Source organism: Oncorhynchus keta, chromosome 14 (assembly GCF_023373465.1).
Source record: "Oncorhynchus keta strain PuntledgeMale-10-30-2019 chromosome 14, Oket_V2, whole genome shotgun sequence".
In the NCBI taxonomy this organism is placed as follows: domain Eukaryota; kingdom Metazoa; phylum Chordata; class Actinopteri; order Salmoniformes; family Salmonidae; genus Oncorhynchus; species Oncorhynchus keta.
The window spans coordinates 30,346,319-30,360,125 of NC_068434.1; the positions used below are offsets into that span (position 1 = coordinate 30,346,319).

General features: G+C 40.7%; 1 protein-coding gene across 3 annotated transcripts; it reads left to right on the forward strand.

The window, feature by feature from the left end:
* Positions 1-74: 74 nt before the first annotated feature.
* LOC118393189 (ubiquitin-like protein 4A-A) lies at positions 75-8,529 on the forward strand. Of its 3 annotated transcripts, none has more exons than XM_035785607.2 (5): positions 75-266; positions 706-811; positions 1,569-1,771; positions 3,602-3,758; positions 5,322-8,529. In XM_035785607.2, the coding sequence occupies exons 1-4, from the start codon at positions 219-221 to the stop codon at positions 3,707-3,709; spliced, it is 465 nt and encodes a 154-aa protein (XP_035641500.1). In that variant the 5' UTR covers positions 75-218; the 3' UTR covers positions 3,710-3,758; positions 5,322-8,529. The 3 variants fall into 3 exon arrangements, with proteins under 3 accessions (XP_035641500.1, XP_035641499.1, XP_035641497.1); XM_035785606.2 differs by lacking the exon at positions 5,322-8,529 and adding an exon at positions 3,946-4,242; XM_035785604.2 differs by lacking the exon at positions 5,322-8,529 and having other exon boundaries at positions 76-266; positions 3,602-4,242.
* The last annotated feature ends 5,278 nt before the right edge of the window (positions 8,530-13,807 follow it).

A 13,807-nucleotide genomic window follows, 5' to 3' on the forward strand; every position in this document is an offset into this window, starting at 1 on the left:
ATCGTTCCATCTATGCATTTGAGAGTAACATTTCTCCAGCCCCATAAGTGACCGGTCGAACATACTCCGCACAATAGGGGGCAGCACGCACATATTGAGTAGTAAAAGCAGTAGGGAAGTAACTAGAACATGGATTGTTGATAAGGTTCGGCCTGTTGGAAGAAACAACAAACCTGATATAATAACGTCGAATCGTTCTTAATTAAACAGTCAATACGATGATTTTAACCGTAAAACCACTTCAAGGAAAGGAGTGCAACGTACAGGTAAGCAGAGCGAAAGTCAGCCCAGAGCCGGTGGCTATGTTTGGCTAGCTTAGCTGCAAATGTTGTTTTCCTTGATCACGGGCTTCAGTACAGGTTACAGTTAGGAAACTAGCTAGTTAGCATTTTTAAAGACATTTGTAATTTTTTGTAATGTAGCTAGCTAACGTTAGCCATGGACTGTCTTGTTCACAACAGGGCTGTAAACTTAATGAAATGATAGCTAGCTGGCTACAAATGTAGTGTCAGCTAGCTAACTAGTTACTGTAGCTTTCTTGTTCGTACTAGTAGTGAAGACAGCTAGCTAACGTTGTAGTTATGGTTCAGGGCGTTAGTGCGCGTTCAAGTCAGGAAGACTTGTTCAATTATAAAAATTGTGCAGTAGCTCATCAATATAGTCACGAATATTAAATGTCAGTTGTTTAATCTGTCACAATTTCAGGTCACAGAAGATGAAAAAGTATCCACTGTGAAAGAACTGGTGTCTGAACGTCTGAATATACCTGCAAATCAGCAGCGATTGCTTTACAAAGGGAAAGCCCTTGCAGGTACCTACACCAACTAGTTAACGGAAAAGTCCAGTTACCTAGACTCTGCCATATGACAATCATACACAGCTGGGGTGTTGTAGACAACTGTGTATGATGATGTCCAGTCACTGAATCTACCAAGCTACACATTGACCCGCTGCATGTTTGAATACTCTTTGTAACATCCATATCTGTACATACATTGAGTATACCAAACTTTAGGAACACCTTCCTAATATTGAGTTGCATGCCCCACTTTTCCCCTCAGAGCAGCCTCAATTCGCCAGGTCCTGGACTTGACAAGGTGTCGAAAGCGTCCACAGGGATGCTGGCCCATGTTTACGCCAATGCTTCCCACAGTTGTGTCAAATTGGATGGATGTCCTTTGGGTGGTGGACCATTCTTGGTACATACAGGAAACTGTTGTGTGAAAAATCCAGCAGCAAGCCCACCTTTGCCTTGATGACAACCAGTTCTTGACACAAACCGTCTGCACCATTACACCTACTAACAAACCCTGTTTAAAGGCACTAAAATAATTGGTCTTGTCCATTCACCCTCTGAATGCCACACATACACAATCCATGTCTCAAGGCTTAAAAATTCTTTAACCTGTCTCCTCCCCTTCATCTACACTGATTTGAAGTGGATTTAATAAGCGATCACCTGGACTTTCACCTGGTCCGTCTGTCATGGAAAGAGTAGTTGTTCTTAATGTTTGTATGCTCAATGTATATTACAAAGCTATACACATCTTTGGCAATTTTCCTTTCAGATGAACACCGATTGAGTGATTATTCCATTGGGCCAGAGGCCAAGTTAAATTTGGTGGTTCGTCCTGCGGGGGAGAGGAGTGGTGTGGCTGGGATGGCTAGCAGTAGCAGTGCTGTTGGTGGGGTGTGGCAGACTCTGTCCACTGTCCTGGCGAAGCATTTCAGCCCTGCAGATGCAGCTAAAGTGCAAGAACAACTTGTCAAGGTACAGTATTTCCATTAACAAGAGAAGGCAGTTGTTGGTCCATATCCATAGGGCTTATCATGCTCACCAACAAAAACCAAACACTCAGGAAATGCATTATTCTGATTGGAGTATTTCAGCTGCTTTTCATGCACACCCAATGAATGATGTTTCTACGCTACAATAATTACCAAGGAAGTGTTTAAAAAGATCCCTCTACTTTTGCTGAAGTACATAATTCACTGAATGTTTTCACCTGAAACTGTGTAGTTACAACAACTTTTGTACTGTATGAATTATTTTATACACTGCTCAAAAAAATAAAGGGAACACTAAAATAACACATCCTAGATCTGAATGAATGAAATATTCTTATTAAACACTTTTTTCTTTACATAGTTGAATGTGCTGACAACAAAATCACACACAAATGATAAATGGAAATCAAATTTATCAACCCATGGAGGTCTGGATTTGGAGTCACCCTCAAAATTAAAATGGAAAGCCGCACTATAGGCTGATCCAACGTTGATGTAATGTCCTTAAAACAAGTCTAAATGAGGCTCAGTAGTGTGTGGCCTCCACGTGCCTGTATGACCTCCCTACAACGCCTGTGCATGCTCCTGATGAGGTGGCGGATGGTCTCCTGAGGGATCTCCTCCCAGACCTGGACTAAAGCATCCCCCAACTCCTGGACAGTCTGTGGTGCAACGTGGCGTTGGTGGATGGTGCGAGACATGATGTCCCAGATGTGCTCAATTGGATTCAGGTCTGGGGAACAGGCGGGCCAGTCCATAGCATTGTCTTGCATTAGGAGGAACCCAGGGCCAACTGCACCAGCATATGGTCTCACAAGGGGTCTGAGGATCTCATCTCGGTACCTAATGGCAGTCAGGCTACCTCTGGCAACCACATGGAGGGCTGTGCAGCCCCCCCAAAGAAGTGTCACCCCACACCATGACTGACCCACTGCCAAACCGGTCATGCTGGAGGATGTTGCAGGCAGCAGAACGTTCTCCACGGCGTCTCCAGACTCTGTCACATGTGCTCAGTGTGAACCTGCTTTCATCTGTGAAGAGCACAGGGCGCCAGTGGCGAATTTGCTAATCATGGTGTTCTCTGGCAAATTAAAAACGTCCTGCACGGTGTTGGGCTGTAAGCTCAACCCCCACCTGTGGACGTTGGGCCCTCATACCACCCCCATGGAGTCTGTTTCTGACCGTTTGAGCAGACACATGCACATTTGTGGCCTGCTGGAGGTCATTTTGCAGGGCTCTGGCAGTGCTCTTCCTTGCACAAAGGCGGAGGTAATGGTCCTGCTGCTGGGTTGTTGCTCTCCTACGGCCTCCTCCACGTCTCCTGATGTACTGGCCTGTCTCCTGGTAGCGCCTCCATGCTCTGGACACTACACTGACAGACACAGCAAACCTTCTTGCCACAGCCCGCATTGATGTGCCATCCTCGATGAGCTGCACTACCTGAGCCACTTGTGTGGGTTGTAGACTCTGTCTCATGCTACCACTAGAGTGAAAGCATCGCCAGAATTCAAAAGTGACTAAAACATCAGCCAGGAAGCATAGGAACTGAGAAGTGGTCTGTGGTCCCCACCTGCAGAACCACTCCTTTATTTGGGGTGTCTTGCTAATTGCCTATAATTTCCACCTGTTGTCTATTCCATTTGCACAACAGCATGTGAAATTTATTGTCAATCAGTGTTGCTTCCTAAGTGGACAGTTTGATTTCACAGAAGTGTGATTGACTAGGAGTCACATTGTGTTGTTTAAGGGTTCCCTTTATTTTTTTGAGCAGTGTATTTCTCTAGCTATTGATTAACACTGCTTTCTCTTTAAGGATTATGAACGTTCACTTAGGCAACTCAGCATGGATGACATTGAACGCCTGGCTGGGCGACTGCTTCACCCAGACAGTGAGGGTATGGACACATCGTACATGGATTGAAGGCCTACCTATCTGACATGACAGTATTCTGGCGATTCCCAGAGGAGCGGTGGGTCAATTTTGACAGATTATGGCAGGGGAGCTGCAGTGTAAATTGACTTCATGCTGAGAATCCCCAGTGTCAGCCTGATAAAGGTTTAATTGTACAGGGATTAAATGAACTGTTGACTATAGTCTTATTGCAAAGCTTCCAGATTACAGCCTGGCTTAATTATTATTTTCTTTGTTTTCTTCAGTCATTCCAGTTCAATTAATAGGATATTTTCACTTGATCAAATCAAGACTGCAATGAGAGCCAATCCCTTTTGACTGTTGGTCTAAAGTTATGTGGCTGCTACATCATGCTACAAGAGGACACTGAGTAATTATGGAAGTTCTTATTTATAAGCAATGTGTTTGAAATGAGTGATGGTATGTTTTCTGTAAACTATCTGTAAGAAGGTGAGTGGTGCCTGTCTGCTCAGCCATTTGCAGCCATTGTATGATTTGTAAATATTGTGTTTATACAAGCATTAAAAAAGAAAGTAACTGTTTCCCCTAAATTCTAAATACAGTACAACTCAATAGGCCTAGCCCTAGTATGAAAGAAAGCACAATCTACCTCAAATAGTGCTGTCATAATTGCACCTTTTTATTCAACTTTATCAGGACGTTATTTAGCCATTTATATTAAATCTATAGGGGCATTTAACTTCTACTTACAACCTTATACATTTTGTATATAGACTTGATGAGGACCTGCATAACTATGCAGTGTGTGTATATATATATATATATACCCATGGATGGTTTAAAAAAAATATCAAAACATAAAGTCTGTGTCTGAGAGAGACGTTCTGCCTTATCTATGGTAGCAGGGTGCACATTGGCCTGCATATTGAACATTCTTAGCTGGGAAAAGCTATTTCAGCTCGCATCTAACAAGATGTCCGGTTTTGTATAATCAATGTGACTTGATAACAGGAATTTGCCTCTGACTGCATTGTCCATATTAGAGAGATACAGCACAAATTGCTGATCATAATGGATTTCCTGGTGAGAGTTGTCTCCTCTCTCCCACCACCTACTGTCACACTTGAGTTCCATTTCTACACTCAAATCAGCAGCTCAGAACTGTCTTCCAATTCTTCTCTATTGTTCATGAAATTATGCTGTACGTAAGTATTAACCTCCTTTAATAGTAAATACAATAGTAGTGCAGATAAGTGAGAATGAAATGTGACAACAAGTTCTTTTAAAGAGGAAGAATGGTAGTTGTGACTGCCATGACAAACACAGTGAGCTAGCACAGAAAACAACCAAAATGGAAGGCACGTTGATAAGGTAGAATCTGCATTGGATGTCTCCCCGACATAACATAGGTTATGGCATGACTGATGAATATCAAATACAAAACCAGTTGTCTTGGTGAAAAGACTGAAATTGATGTAACTGATGTTCATGTCACATGGGGAGAAAAAACTAACTTCAAAGAGAGAAACAGGGAGATTTGCATTTTCATCTGATATCTCACGTATGGGAAGATAAAATGCTAGGAATGTACATGTTTGTAGTCCCACCCCCTCAATCAAACATCATTGTGTATATTCATCATTTTTCCTCCCTTCAACAGCTGTAGCCATCACTGGAGGAGGCTGGTGTGTCATCCCTCTGTCTGATCTGGGAAATCATAAGTCTCTACTTCTGATTCCTAGAAATGGAATGAAAAAAAGATTTGAATGCATGTTTGTATCTGTATCAATCAATTGTTCGAGTGTGAAAGTTGTCATTAGTTTAACATCTAAATTCAATCAGCATATTTAGGCAAATAGTCTGGAAGGCTTGATCAACATTGGCCTCCTTCGGACTTGTCTCGAAGGAGGTGTACTGATCTTACTTGTACACCATGCCTGGGCTTGATTGGTTATCACCTGGTCAATAATATAATATTTACAAATTACATTTCACACAGCAAACCAAAAACTGAGGTAACTATGCAACATGGCACAACTTCACATAATTCATACATCTGGGCAAATGCACAGACTTGGCTGTTCTCCCAAGTCAATTTTGTTGCCGAGCAGAACAAAAGGGAGGTTCTCTGGGTCACGAGGGCAGACTTGAATCAGGAACTCATCTTGCCAGCTTTCAAGAGTTTGAAGGTGTTGGGAGCGGTAATATCATACACAAGGACACAACAGTTTGCACCTTGATAGAAAGCAACTCCCAACGACTGGAATTTCTCCTGCTGTGTGGTGTCCCAGATCTAGTAAAAAAAAAAAGGGTGAAATTCGCAACAACTGTAAACTCACCACTACATGCACCTCGAGACAACCAACGGGACCATGTAACATAATATAGAAAGGAATGCCTTATTGCTGTTTACACAAACAGCCCAATTTGAACCTTTTGCCCAATTATTGTTCTTTGGACTTTTGGCAATAATTGGGCAAATGGAACAGAATTGGGCTGCCTGTGTAAGCACAGTCTAAAAGGTTTAGTTGTAGGGTTGTTCCATTTGATTTCAATCCCTTTTTAACCGCACCCCTTTGATTTGAATGACACTTTCCATACATGGTAGAAGTGGTCAGAATGTAACTTTTTGGACCTGAATGCCAAAACATTTAGGGGAGAGAGGTGCTCAAAGTTGACCCGTTTTAGATACCCCACCAATTAGACATATATTCCTTCATCACTGGAAAATATACACTGTTGAGTTTGATTTAAAATAACAATTTAAAAGCTTGCAATCAGGGTTGTCAAACTATTCTATAATTTCCCAGAAATGTGTTTAAAAACCACAAACTAATTTCTGCATATATTTTAGGTTAAACCCTATTTTACATCATCTGAGGTGTTTGTGTTGTGTCTGCCATTGGTTTACACACAGCATGTGGGTGTCATGTTTTGGCTGATAAATGTACTGAAATGGGAATAAAATTGAAAAGGTAGCGCAAACATGTTTGGAGGTCCACACATCAGAACATTTAGACTTGAATGGGAATATTAGTAGTTTGAAATTATACTGTCAATCTTACAAAGAAAACCTTTTGAAATAATACATCAAATATACATTCACATTTGTGGGTTGACCAACAGCCATCGTTATGGTAGTAATTGGAAGTGAAAATGTAAATTATGTACCAGCTAAATTGCAATGGTCTGAAGGGATATGTACAGTCTGATTGAAATGAGACCCACACTGTATTCAAGAGTATGCCGTCTCTCAACCGATGGCGGGCACAACACAAATACCCCAGGTTATGTCAAATAGGGTCTAAGCTACAACATACGCGAAAGCGTTTATGTTTTTAGACATTAAAGGTAAAATAATGTAAACAATTTCTTTTAATGTTTCATTCAAGATATGTTTTAATAGTTTGACAACCCTATTTGTTAATTTTATCAAACTCAACCATTTATCTTTTCCAGTGATGAAGACATGGATGTCTCATGGTAGGGTAGGGTATGCAAAACAGGTCAAATTTGAGCAAAAATTACTTGAGTTAATACAGCAGAATACAAACTTGGTTTCTTTGAGTGCATCCATGTTGCTTGACATAGACGTTTGAAAGAGCTGTCAGTCAACTCATTAATATAAGCTTCCGGGCCACTCAGCCTGTCTTTTCAAACTTCCTGATAGTTAGCCATGAGAGAAAAAGTATTTTTCAGAATGGCTGTTCAGGGCCTTTAAACTGGGATTACTGGGGAAAATTGTGGCTCAGCTAGACACTGCGTATAGACAAGCCCCGACCTTCACAACCAATAAACAAAGGAGAATAGGTACGTGCTTGCCAAAATGATAGCACACATTAAATTGAGTGGCAATTGTGAGACAGCACTGCAGGGCTGTGTCACAAGTTTGTCTACAAGGTGGACCACCATGCCATCTTCCTGTACAAGTGAGCACAGGACAACAACAGTGAGTCCAAAAATATTTATTGTATGCTGCTGCATAAGTGATGTAATATGCCAGGGAGATATGTATACTCTAGCTAAGAAAGTAGTACTAAGTGTATGTTGTGTAGTAAGCTGTTAGTAGCCTATGTGTCTCACCCTAAGAATTTTGTCCATCTCAATATATGGGTGGTCCCGGGAATCGATCCCACTACCCTGCCATTACTAGTGCCATACTCTACCAATTGAGCTACAAATCCTCTCCCCCTCAGAACTTAGCCTAGTGTTCTGACTTGGTGTTGCACATGTAGCCTATAGCTGTTAGAGAAATGTAATTATCGAATATAGTAAGAGCTTTCATTGTCTGCTTATGTGCCCCCGTTATTTATCCTGCGGTTCTGACTTGGTGCACTGAGAGAATACTGTAAAAACGGCCCATGTTCTGAATTATGTCGCTGTCCATTTGAAAAGTGCCCAACGAATAAATAGGCATATACATTAGGCTCGTCCACCTCAGCTTGCTGATGTCTTAATCGATACAGCTTGCCTCTCAACAGCTCATCGTTCCCTTATGCCATTGTTTGTACACCTCCATTGTTATATTGCTTATATAGGTCCAGCTCATTCATCATTTTATGCGATGTTAGAATGGTGCATTTCATTGTTTTGCTTACTATTTGTATTATAATTAGCGTGTGCTTTTTTCACGGGGAGGGGGTACTCTATAGTGTTGTTGTGTCTGTAACCATGTTTGACAGTCTCTTCCCATTCAAATATTGTTTTTCAACAAAAGGTTCAGTAATAGACCCCTGTAATTCCAGTTGATATGGCGAGGGTTGTTTTGTTTGCGCAATGCATTGTCTGTGCGTCGGTATATTGTCTATAAAAGTGGATTTTCCTTTCTTTTTAGACCACATAATAAAAACTGTCAAATGGTAGGCTAACCGCTGACTCCGCATCGCTCTCTCTCGCTCTCTCTCTCTCTGTGTGGTGTCTTTAAAAAAAGAGTAAAGTTAAGGCCTCAACATCTTGCAAAATTGATCTGAACTAACATCTCTCAATTTGTCGCTGTCCATTTAGAAAGTGCTGAACGAATAGGCCTACCTCATCGCAGCTCGTTTGCTTGCACTTGCTTATACTTCGAGCTACAGTACCAGTCAAAAGTTTGGACACCTACTCATTCCAAGGTTTTTCTTTATTTTTTACTCTTTCTACACTGTAGAATAATAGTGAAGACATCAAAACTATGAAATAACACATTTGGAATTATGTAGTGACCATTTTCTTTTTAAGCAAATCTAAATATACTTGATATTTGAGGTTATTCAAAGTAGCCACCCATTGCCTTGACAGCTTTGCACACTCTTGGCATTCTCTAAACCATGTTCATGAGGTTGTCACCTGGAAGGCATTTCATATAACACGTGTGTCTTGTTAAGTTAATTTCTGGAATTTATTTCCTTCTTAAAACATTTGAGCCAATCAGTTGTGTTATGACAATGTAGGGGTCTTATACAGAAGATAGCCCTATTAGGTAAAATACCAAGTCCATATTATGGCAAGAACAGCTCAAATAAGCAAAGAGAAACAACAGTCCATCATTACTTTAAGACATGAAGGTCAGTCAGTGCGGAACATTTCAAGAACTTTGAAAGTTTCTTCAAGTGCAGTCACAAAAACCATCAAGCACTATGATGAAACTGGCTCTCAGGACCACCACAGGAAAGGAAGACCCAGAGTTACCTCTGCTGCAGAGGATAAGTTCATTAGGAGTTACCAGCCTCAGAAATTGCAGTCCAAATAAATGCTTCACAGAGTTCAAGTAACAGACACATCTCAACATCAACTGTTCAGAGGAGACTACATGAATCAGGCCTTCATGGTCGAATTGCTGCAAAGAAACAACTACTAAAGGACACCAATAAGAACTTGCTTGAGTGAAGAAACACGAGCAATGGTCATTAGACTGGTGGAAATCTGTCCTTTGGTCTGATGAGATTTTTGGTTCCAACCGCCGTGTCTTTGTGAGATGCGGAGTAGGTGAACGGATCATCTTCGCATGTGTGGTTCCCACCGTGAAGCATGGAGGAGGAGGTGCGATGGTATGGGGGATGCTTTGCTGGTGACACTGTCAGTGATTTATTTAGAATTCATTTTTTTAACAGGACAATGACCCAACACACCTCCAGGCTGTGTAAGAGCTATTTGACCAAGAAGGATTGGAGTGCTGCATCAGATGACCTGGCCTCCACAATCAGCTGACCTCAACCCAAATGAGATGGTTTGGGATGAGTTAGACCGCAGAGTGAAGGGAAAACAGCCATCAAGTGCTCAGCATATGTGGGAAATCCCTGTTGGAAAAGCATTCCTCATGAAACTGGTTGAGAGAATGCCAACCGTATGCAAAGTTGTCACCAAAGCAAAGGGTGGCTACTTTGAAGAATCTCAAATATAAAATATATTTTGATTTATTTAACACTTTTTTTGGTTACTACACAATTCCATACTACATGATTCCATTCCATTATTTCATAGTTTTGATGTTTTCACTATTATTCTACAATGTAGAAAATAGTAGAAATAAAGAAAAACCCTTGAATGAGTATGTGTGTCCAAACTTTTGACTTGTACTATACATGAAAGAAGTCCAACTGATCTGTGGGAAGGATACTTTGGAATGAACAGGCTTCACACTGCACATTTTCCACTCATCCGAGTCTCCAAGGATTATCACCTTAAGTAGCATCTTCCGAGACGCTATGTGTTGATGAGAGAATAAATCTATGCAGGATGCTTGGGATGTGTGACAGGCTTTGACCTCCTCTCTCTCTCTCTTAGTTAGCTAGCTGTGCTTGAAGCAAGTAAGACTAGCTTAGGGTTTTTGGATATTTATTATTTATTTCCTTGGGTCCAGCTCAGCCTGTTTTCCCCACCCCATTACCATGTGTTTAAAATAAACCCAAAGTGTTTGACGGTAGGTTGAAGTTGTCTGTGGATTTCTTTTAGTTCTCACTGTTCCTTTTCACTGTTATGATTTGCATGAGATATGTTACGGGTCTCGTTTCCATCCCCCCTAGTCTGCTGGGCAAAGGGGGTTCATAACACATAACGTTAACCGACACAGAAACTGTTGTTCTCTCAAATAATTATTTGTCATTAACTAGCTAACTACTTTGATTAGAAATTGGTAGATTAGGATTGTCTGTCTATACACAATCCTCTGCTGTTTGTTTTTTAATCAACAGGGCCCTGTTTCAGGAAGCGGGTTAGTGAAAACTCAGAGTTAGTTGACTCAGAGTTGAAGGAAATTGGGTTTTTGGTTTCACAAAGCCAGTTCAGCTTAACTCTGAGTCAGTTACTATGGCAACATACTCAGTGAAGCTAACCTGCTCGCTGGCAGGTTTTCAAATAACCTTGAGTTTCTCCTCTTTAGCTGAAGCCTGCAGACTGAAGCAGGTGTCAGACATGGCATGTCCTTTTCTTGAAGAGCCAGTTGATATTGAAGCACAAATACTCCACAGAAATCTCTGTTGGGAGAGGGTGATCAGACCCTGCTTTGATGTTTTATCATTCCCTGATGATTCTGTTTGAGCGTTTCTGTTTTTCTGCACAATCGATCATTCACCTGAACAATATTCTCAGCCCCCATATCGTTCATATGATGCATTGTGGACATGCTCTCAGTTCGGAACAAATTATGTGTTGCACTTTGTTTTTTTGCCAACAGGAGTTATCTATATATCACCGGGCTGTCAGAAATGTGACTTATCCACTGAAACATTTACTGTACACTTTTGTGGTGTTCCCCAGTCACAGACCAACAAGACTCATCAAATAATTCCACAGAATTGCAGGTATCAGTCTAAGCAATATATTAGTATGAAGCTTTGAGACTTGAAGCACTAATAAGTTCATTTTATATATTTTAGGGTTTCCAGGTGTGATTGGCTGCATAGATTGCACTCATATTCCTGTCAGTAAATGAAGGAGATTGTGAATAGGAAGACTTTCCACAGCATTAATGTGCAGGTAGACCTAAATAGTAGTCTTTAGCATTCCAAGTGAAAGATATTTCACAATACAGCTAATTACTGTTTTGCACTGTGAAGATCATATGTGATGCAGCCCACATCATCAGCAACGTGGAAGTTACTGTAAGTGGCCCGGGTCTGTGCATGACTCGCACATTTTTCACGAGTGTACACTGAGCGTGAAAGTTGCCTGTGGTGAGTTTATATATATCCTATTATAATCAATATTTTGTTTCCGTCTATTGCAACTGAAAATGTTAACTGTGTAATCAAATGATCATGTATATAGACTTTTCTATTGTGTTATTGACTACGTTTGTTTATTCCATTTGTAACTCTGTGTTGTTTGTGTCACACTGCTTTGCTTTATCTTGGCCAGGTCGTGGTTGTAAATGAGAACTTGTTCTTAACTGGCCTACCTGGTTAAATAAAGGTAAAATAAAAAATAATAGGAGAGTTCAATGGTTACCTGCTCGGTGACAGAGGGTACCCCTGGCAGCCCTAATTGCTGACCCCTTATCCTGATCCCGACCCGCAGAAACATAACTTGGCTCACTGCAGGACACGAACCAGGGTAGAGATGACCATTAGGATGCTCAAGGCCCAGTTCCAGTGTCTTCGTAGGCTCAGGGTCACCCCAGAAAGGGCATGTGACATTATTGTGGCATGTGTGATTCTCCACAACATTGCCACAATTAGAGGAGAACAATGTCCTACTCAACCAGTGAACGATCCTGATAACAATCCTGACCACACACTGATGCACGAGATGGAAGAGCAGTCAGAGACAATATGCTACCATCATTTCGGATTCACCCATCACCTCCCCCATGTCAAATAGACACAAGATGCCTTTTTATGAAGTCTTTATTTCCTGCAAGTATAAATTACATTGAATTTCACAGTGCAAGTTCAACTTAGTTTCATTGTAATTCATGGGCTAATGCTGTAAGTTGTGCTTTGGAGGTGGATGGACCCTCTTCTTCATTGTAATTTCCAGCATTGCTCTGTTAGAGAAAAAGGTGCACATTTTATTATGGCACAACACTATCAACTGTTAGATGTTATTTTTAAGGTGTAAACCTCAATAGGCCTCTCTACCCTCTCTGTGGGAGCTGACAAGGCATCTTCATCATCCTCCTGTAATGAAAATGAACAATTTTGGTGTTCTACTCTAACCCATTATGACAAATGAGTACTAAGAGTACTTACAACTGCATGGAAGTCCTATGGCAGAAGGCGCCACCAGACAGATGACACCATCAGTAACTGGTAGAAGATGAAGATTAGACAGTTAAATTATAACTTTACCCAGAATAGTGTCCCACATGTTTTTACAACAGTGTGCAGGCCATGTCACTATTTTTCAAATATATAACTCTGAGTCACCTTAAAATAGATTGATGTCTGAAGGACAACTAAGAACCTGAAAAAGTAACAGTCAACTACAAAGAATTGTACCGCTACAAGAAAATCAGTGTGCCAAGTTGTGTCTAAGATCACTGAGGTAATACTGGCAAAAGGATGAATGTACATATATCATTAATTTCAATAACTAACCTCTTATGTAGGCCCCTTTGTCCTGGGGGGTAGTTGTTTCAGATGAGCTTCCTCCAGAGATGCCTTCAGCAATAGGTCACCCACTATTTTGACTGAGGGCCATCTCTTCAGCCTCTGAGTTGTTTTTTGACCCTCAGACTTGTTCTATTGGCTATAATGGAGGTCATATTTGAACATGTTCAATAAGCACAAATTTGGAGATTTGTATGTACAAAGGCATTTAGGTGTTACTTTCAAATAGACAATATTAAATACGGGATGGCTGAAAGTGAAATTTTCTAAGAAAAAAAGTTTACTTAAACTACTTAAATATATCACATGTTGAACATAGCCGCTGAATGCTGTTTAATTAGGTAGGGTAGGCTAAACATCACAATTGCTTGTAATTAAATTATGCCTTACTTTTTTGAAGTATATTTTCATATTTCATTCTTCAGTTGCTGCCAAGTACATTTTGTTTCTGTTGGGTTGCTGCACATTATACATCTGCACATTATATAAAATATTGAATAAGTGGAACACTCGAGATGAAATGACCAACTATGTTGTTCCACCTCCCACATATGGGATGACATCACCTGGTTTAAATGTCTCTAGAGACTATATCTCTCTCTTCATTACTCAATGCCTA